General features: G+C 36.0%; 1 protein-coding gene across 1 annotated transcript; it reads left to right on the forward strand.

Moving 5' to 3' along the window:
* The first annotated feature begins 3354 nt into the window (after positions 1-3354).
* On the forward strand, positions 3355-4115 carry LOC105885152 (small ubiquitin-related modifier 2-like). The gene has a single exon (XM_076001327.1). It carries the CDS (start codon positions 3443-3445, stop codon positions 3728-3730), a length of 288 nt encoding a protein of 95 aa, XP_075857442.1. The 5' UTR covers positions 3355-3442; the 3' UTR covers positions 3731-4115.
* Positions 4116-8460: the final 4345 nt, after the last annotated feature.

Below are 8460 nucleotides of genomic sequence, written 5' to 3' on the forward strand. Positions count from 1 at the left end.
TGCTATATTTATATAATGGGGTTTTGATCTAGATGAAATACAGTTCTATTTTTACAATGTAACACCTTCCAAGAGAGAAGCCCTCTTCCCTCCTGGAATGCATTCATGAACAAATTTGTCATCACTGGTCATTACTCTAGACCTGTTGAAATATGTTAATCTTTTCCTACATTTTCTGCTGTGTCTTGTTTCCATATAAAAGTGAAGTAAAACTAAGGCAGTAGAAGCCTCTTATATCCTCCCCAAATGCTTCACAGTTTATTTTTTAAAAGATATCTTGCCTAATTCTAGAGAAATCTAACTTTGTGGGAACATCTTGTATTGACATTTAAAAAGAGAAAGTAATTCTTCCAGGTCTTCTTCAACTCCATGAAACAATAGGTCATAGCTTTTAATTAACACAGGACCCCTCTTTGAATTAGTTCTTCATTTGTAGAAGGGTACTATTTTTAGAAAATTAAAAAATCCCTTTAGAAAAAAAATGGAACTCTGTGACCTCAACTGTGGTTTGAGAGAGACTAGTAAATCTCAGTAATTTGGACCAGATTCTCAAATTGAGTTATCCCCCTTTGCAGGAGACAAACAAAAAGCAAATAAATAGATATGCTATTTAAAATGAGGAGATGCTCTTTCTTTTGCTTCCTCTTAATTCCTTATTCCCAAATTGGGTTAGACAGTTTCATTCATAGAATACCCTCTTGTAGCCTCAGTTTCCTCATCTACAAAAGGGCGATATCAACCCTCCCCACTCAGGATTAATATGAGGATTAAATGAGATATGATAATACAGGTCTAGTGTTAGATACGTAGGAAGTATGTAACATTTGTAGCATTTTCTCCACCACCTTAGATTCATCCTCCCTGTACTAGTTTTAGATAGCGGTCTCCAAGCCATTGGATTTATTTCCTGAGAACATCCGGATAATTAGAGGTGCAGAATTTTCATTTTAAAACAAACAGGGCACAAAGGGACTGCTATTAAAAACTTTACAGAAAAACTTAGTGGAACTCAAGACTTCAAATGAACTTTACTGCCTCATTTCATAATAATCCCAGTAACAATTATAGGAATATGTTTCAATATTGATGCTCTAAAATAAAAATTAGTATATAACAAAGGTAGCAACTCAAATCAATGGGAAAAGATCAACTTTTTCCTAACTGGATAACTATATATAAAAAGTTAAAATTGGATCAATTGCTCAGATCATAAACCAGAAATAAGATCCAAATGGATGCAAGATTTAAATGTATAAACTGGAATCATAGAAATACTACAAGAAAACAGATTAATAGCTTTATAACCTGACAGTAAGATAAACTTCCCTAATAATGACTCAAAATCCAGAAGCAAGAGAGAGGGAAAATGATTTATAACTTTGACTATATAAAAATAAATGCCTTTTCATGGCAAAAAATAAAAAGTAAAAGCAAATGACAAATTGGAAAAAAAACACTTGCAACTTATATCACAAAGAATTAAATCTAAATCTCTAATGTATAAAAATCTTCTGAAAATTAAGAAGAAAAAAATTAATATGATTACACACACAAAAAAACAAGTAAAAATAAGGCTGATTGTTCTTAAAGATGTGAAAAGATACTCATAATGAAAGAAATGGAAAATTACAACTATGTTAAAATAGTATCTCTTATCTATCATATTGGTAAAAATCTAATAATTTCACAACATGGTTTGTTAACAAGTTTATATGAAAACAACCACGCTCCACCTGTAATCCAAGCACTCTGGGAGGCCAAGGTGGGAGGATCGCTCAAGGTCAGGAGTTCAAAACCAGCCTGAGCAAGAGTGAGACCCCATCTCTACTAAAAATAGAAAGAAATTAACTGCCCAACTAAAACTACATGGAAAAAAATTAGCCGGGCATGGTGGCGCATGCCTGTAGTCCCAGCTACTTGGGAGGCTGAGGCAGGCAGATCACTTGAGCCCAGGAGATTGAGGTTGCCGTGAGCTAGGCTGACGCCACGGCACTCACTCTAGCCTGGGCAACAAAGTGAGACTCTGTCTCAAAAAAAAAAAAGAAAGAAACAACAACAAAAAAAACCTCACAACCATTCTCATATGAGGGGATGTCAAAAAGTTGATGGGATGTCAAAAAGTTGATAGGATGGAATTAAAAGATAAAAATAAACACTAGAAACTTTATTTCTCAACATAAGCTCCAGCAAGTTCAAGGTATCTCTGTAAGTGATGATACCAGCCATTTAGTTCATCCTTAAAGAACAGAGGGTCCTGAGAATTTAACCATAACACTGCTGTCTCTTTTACTTATTAACTGAAGAAAAACAGATGCCCTTTGCAGATCTTTTAAGATTTGGAAACAAAAAAAAGTCAGAAGGAGCCTAATCAGGATTATAAAGTGGATACCTAATGATTTCTCATGGAAACTCTAGAAAAATTGACCTTGTTTGGGCAATTTTAAAAAAAATTATTTTTTAATTTATTTCAGCATACTGTGGGGGTACAAATATTGAGGTTATGTATATTATCCATGCCCCCCCACCTCCCTCGAGTCAGAGCTTCAAGTGTGTCCATCCCCCAGTTGGTGCACATCACACTCATTATGTATATATATATATATATATACCCATCCCCTCCCCCCCACCATCTGATAGATGTTATTCCTATGTGTCCACTTAGATGTTGATCAGTTAATACCAATTTGCTGGTGAGTACATGTGGTGCTTATTTTTCCATTCTTGGGATACTTCACTTAATAGAATGGGTTCCAGCTCTATCCAGGGAAATACAAGAGGTGCTATATCAACATTGTTTCTTATAGCTGAATAGTACTCCATGGTATACATACCACATTTTATTAATCCACTCATGTATTGATGGGCACTTCAGTTGTTTCCACATCTTTGCAATTGTGAATTGTGCTGCTATAAACATTTGAGTGCAGGTGTCTTTTTCATAGAGTGACTTTTGTTCTTTTAGGTAGATGTGTTTGGGCAATTTTTGATGAGAGGAATGAGCAGAGTATTGTTGTGATGGAGAAGGACTCTCTGGTGAAGCTTTCCTGAGCATTTTTGTTCTAAAGCTTTGGCTAACTTTTTGAAAAAACTCTCATAATAAGCAGATGTTATCATTCTTTGATCCTTCAGAAAGTTAACAAACAAAATGTCTGGAGCATCCAAAAATACTGTTGCCCTGACCTTTGCTCTGGGCCAATCTGCTTTTGCTTTGACTGGACACGCCCCCTTCTTGGTAGCCTTTGCTTTGATTGTGTTTTGTCTATAGGATTGTACAGGTAAAACCATGTTACAAGTCTTGGAAGAAATGCTTTGGGATCTCAATCCTGCTTGTTTAAAATTTCCATTGACCTTCTGCTGCTCCTGGTGGTGCTTGTGTGCTCGTTCGGTGTGGACCTGGTACCTCTTTTGTGAAGCGGCAGCTGAGGAGTCTCCAGCACTCGCCATGGCCAACGAAAAGCCTAAGGAAGGAGTCAAGACTGAGAACAACGATCACATTAATTTGAAGGTGGTGGGACAGGATGGCTCTGTGGTGCAGTTTAAGATTAAGAGGCACACACCACTTAGTAAACTAATGAAAGCTTATTGTGAACGACAGGGTTTGTCAATGAGGCAGATCAGATTCCGATTTGCTGGGCAGCCAATCAATGAAACAGACACACCTGCACAGTTGGAAATGGAGGACGAAGATACAATTGATGTGTTCCAACAGGAGATAGGAGATGTCTACTAAAGAGGGAACCTTCTACTATACTCCAAAACTCTGTTGTTACAGACCAAGATTACATTATCAATTAGAAAGCTGCAATTTGGTTCCACCACATCCTGACTACTACAGTATAGTTTTCTCTATTCTTTCATTTTCCCCTTCCCCATTCCTTTATTGTACATAAAGTAACTGGTTTATGTGCACAAGTGTATTGCTTTTTTTTTTAACTAAATGGCCAATGGTGTGTTTTGATTGACATCAAGTGGAGATGGGATGGGGAAAAATACTGGTTCTGTGAAAATACCCCCTTTCTACATTAGTGGCATGCTCATTCAGCTCTTATCTTTATATTCCAGTAAGTTATTTTGCTCTCATTGTTTTAACAGAAAACAACAACATAAAAATCCTTGCATACCTTGTTCAATTGGAGAATTTTAATGAAATGTTTTTCATTTATCATTATAAAACCAAGGATAATTTTATAACTTTTTTGTACGTAGCTGTTACATGTAGGGCAATCTGTCTTTAAGTAGGGATAAATTACTCTAAATAGAAAATGAATCCTAGATAGTTTTCCCTTCGAGTCAAGTGTCTTGTTGTTTAAATAAACTTCTTGTTTAAAATGAAAAAGAAATTTCCATTGAAAGCTCTGGTCTTGTCCACAACTGATGTGGACACAATGGTTTTGGCACCCATCAAGTGGAAAATTTGGTCAACTTTAATTTTTTAGTCAGAATTGTGTAAGTGGAACCAAGTGAGATGTCTATATGTTGGCTATTGTTTGTGCTGTTAATTGTTGGTCTTCTTCAATTAGGGCACAAACAAGATGAATTTTTTTCCCTGAAATTGATGCAGATAGTCTGCTGCTGCTGCAGGCTTCATCTTCAACATTGTCTCATTCCTTCTTAAAACTAGTTATCGCTTTGTAAACTGCTGCTTTCCTTGGGGGATTGTCCCCATAAACTTTTTGTAAAGCCTCAATGATTTCATCATTCTTCCACCCAAGCTTCATCATAAATTTGGCATTTGTTCTTGCTTCAATTTTAGAAGAATCCATGTTGCTCTGATAAGGGCTTTTTTCAAACTGATGTCTTACCCTTCTTAGTGCCTCAAACTAGATCCTGTGGATACATGTTATAAGAAGTTAGTACAAGTTTATTTTGATACCAAAAATCTTTGAAATCCATGCATAGTTTTTCCATAATAAGCATTTTCCATGAATTTCAAAGACCCTTTATATGTTTGTGTTTCTAGTGGGAATGTAAATAATAGAGCCCCCATTAAGGGGAATGTTTGTCAACATCTAGCGCAATCACTAGATGGAAGAGATGGAAAAGATAGGGATGGAAATTAGATTTCTCTAAATGTACCTAGCTTTATAACTTTAACTTCAAACCTTGCAAATGCTTCATATAATCATTAAACAAAATGAAATTAAAATTTAAAATTCCTTTAAAAAATCCCTGCAACACAGAGAAGAATTAGTTCCAGTTACTTTAAAAAAGAATTGACTACATACATCAGCATTCTATATCCTAATAACAAGGAAGAAGTACAAGTGAATCTTAAATTGTTTTCAATAATCATTTGGTTAGTCACAATATTGGTATAGATATTTGAAAGTATAATAATATATAGTGTGCAGAATAAAGTATATAAGTAATTATGTTAATATCATTGGGACCAAGATTTTCAGCATAAAAGAGATACAAATATAAAATCAAAGTTAAGTAAAAACCTTGTATTCTTAAATTGGAATTGGAAACAAAAGCATGCACTCATAATGTATTTTTTTCTTAAAAAGAAACAAAAAAGTATTTTCTAACTTTTTCCACTGAAAAGGCCTGGAAACAATAATCATACCAGTAGCAATAAGTGTCTTTAGTGCCCAGATTATGGTCTCCAAGGAGTATCTGACTAAAACAACCCAAGGCTCTTTGGGGAAATAAATGGCTATTCCAGGTTGGGGCAAGAAATATACAAGACAAAGGTAGAACATTTTGTACTAGAAAGCAAGGATGCTGTCAAAGACTTCTGAGATTGTGTTACAGGGTCCAGAAGCCAATCTGTGTAACCTTTCAGAGACTATCAGTAGCCCCAGATATGGGACAATCTGCGCATCAAAAACAGTAGAGACTCCCATCCAAGTACTAACCAGACCCAACCCTGCTTAGCTTCCAAGATCAGATGAAATCGGGCACATTCAGAGTGGTATGGCTGTAAATGAGATAGCACTTCACACCCATGAGGATGGCTATAATAAAAAAGACAGAAAATAACAAGTTTTGAAAAGGATATAGAGAAATGGGAACCCTTACACATTACCGGTGGGAACTTGAAATGGTTTAACCACTTTGGAAAACAACTCGGCAATTACTCAAAAAGTAAAACATGAGGGTTACTGTATGCTCCAGCAATTCCATTCCTAGGTATATACCCATGAAAATTAAAAACATTAAGTCCACACCAACATTTGTACAGGAATATTCATAGCAGCATTATTCATAATAGTTACAAGGTGAAAACAACTCAAATGTCCATAAATTGATGAATGGGTCAATAAAATGCAGTACATTCATATACTGAGATATTATTTGGCAATAAAAAGGAATAGAGCACTGATGTATGCTACAACATGGATGGACTGGAAAAACATTGTGCTAAGTGAAACAGAGCCAGACACAGACGCAAAACACATATTGTATGATTCCATTTACATGAAATGTCCAGACTAGGTAAATCCATAGAAAGGGAAAGTAGATCAATGGTTGTCCAAGGCTGAGGGAAGTAGAGAATGGGTGACTGCTAATGGACACAGAACTTCCTTTGGGGAGATACTCTGGGATTACACAGTAGTGATAGTTGTACAACTCTGTGAATATACTAATAACTATTCAACTGTGCACTTTAAAAGGGTGAATTGTGTGGTATGTGAATTATACCTCATTAAAGCTGTATTTTTTAAAAATTATTTTGTTGAACTTGTTTGGATCCCGATTCAAACCAGTGAAGTATAAAAAGACATGTAGGCGACAATCCGGGAAGTCTGAACACTGAGTATTAAATAATGTTAAGAAGTTATTGTGGGGCCGGGCATGGTGGCTTACGCCTGTAATTCTAGCACTCTGGGAGGCCGAGGCGGGAGGATCACTTGAAGTCAGGAGTTTGAGACCAGCCTGAGCAAAAGCAAGACCCCATCTGTACCAAAAATAGAAAAAAATAGCCAAGCCTGGTGGTGCTTGCCTGTAGTCCCAGCTACTTGGGAGACCAAGTAAGGGAGGATCACTTGAGCCCAGGAGTGTGAGGTTGCAAGTGAGCTATGATAACACCACTGCACTCTAGCCTGGACGACAGAACGAGACTGTCTCCAAAAAAAAAAAAAAAAGAAGTTATTGCTAATTTTGCTTTAGATGTGATAATGGTGTCATGGTTATTTAAAAATTATCTTCTACAGATACATTTTTAAGTACTTACAGATTAAACCATATGATACCTGGGATTTACTTTTAGATAATTTGGTGGGGTGGGGCATAATAGGTATAGAAACAAGTTTGGCCACATGTTGATTTTTGACAAAGCTGGGTGAGGACAACATGCTCATTCATTATACTTCTCTCTCTACTATTGAATATGTTTTCAAATTTCCATAATAAAAATGTTAATTAATGATCTGTTCATTTGTGTTCTAAAAGTCTCCCTTCCAGATCATCTATTTCCCAAAGCTCGTCTTAGCCAGGCCCAATTCCTTTTTTGCTCTGGGCTTCCCCAGCACATAGCTTACTCTTCTAGTAGGGTGTCAGAGTTACTTGTCTGTTGAGTTGTATTTTCTGTATAAATACATATTTATTATAATTTCAGTTCTCTAAAATTGTCAAGGTTGAGTCATTCTAAATAAATACCTTTTTTTTGGATCATTGAGGATTTATCCCTTGAGAGGTTAATCATTTTAGTATTTTGGATAAAAATCTTTGTAAAATATGTGACATAACCTGTAGCTTTCTAGTCAGTATTTATTAAATTGATATATCTTATATGAGTTTTTAAAAATTAATCATTATGAACATTAATCTTTGTGCTTGCTGTACTACTGTGCGTGTTCCCTGTACTACATGAGCCCACGTTGCTTTGTTTGTTTGAACATCTCTTCATTTTGTGATATTTCTGTCCCTTCACTTGCTGGTCCTGTCCTTTCTCTCTGCCCTGAGTGTCCTCTTCAACCCATTTCTAATTTGCTACTCTTAATTTACCATATGTGTGAAGGAACCAGACAATTAAACTTCTTACAATTATACATAGAATGACCATACTTCCTACCCAGAACAATTTCAGTTAACCTATTTCAGTTTATACCCATTGTCCCTGTGTAATTAATAAATAGCATCCTTTTAAAAATTCTTGGATGCATCCTGGATTTTAATAACAAATGATCTGATCATCCTAGGTATATGCCAAATAAGGGCATATCCCTATTAAAGGGCATGGTGGGCCAGTCTTATCAGTTCTGTTAAATGGCCTCAGGGGCTACACTTATATTCTCTCCGTTCAAGTGCTAAAGTGTAAAGGTATTGAGGTTTTTCTTTAAAATTTATTGTGCATCCAGCAGGTGCCACGCACAGCACTAGTTCTTGTTCACTGGGAGCTCATAGAATAGTAAGGAGATAATGGAAACAAGTTATTTCAGTGCAGTGTTGTAGGAGCTTATGTCTAAAGCTAGAGGCATGTATTTGGGTGCCCCATTGTCAAGGTCAGCCTTA

Source organism: Microcebus murinus, chromosome 4, assembly GCF_040939455.1.
Source record: "Microcebus murinus isolate Inina chromosome 4, M.murinus_Inina_mat1.0, whole genome shotgun sequence".
Taxonomy (NCBI): Eukaryota; Metazoa; Chordata; class Mammalia; order Primates; family Cheirogaleidae; genus Microcebus; species Microcebus murinus.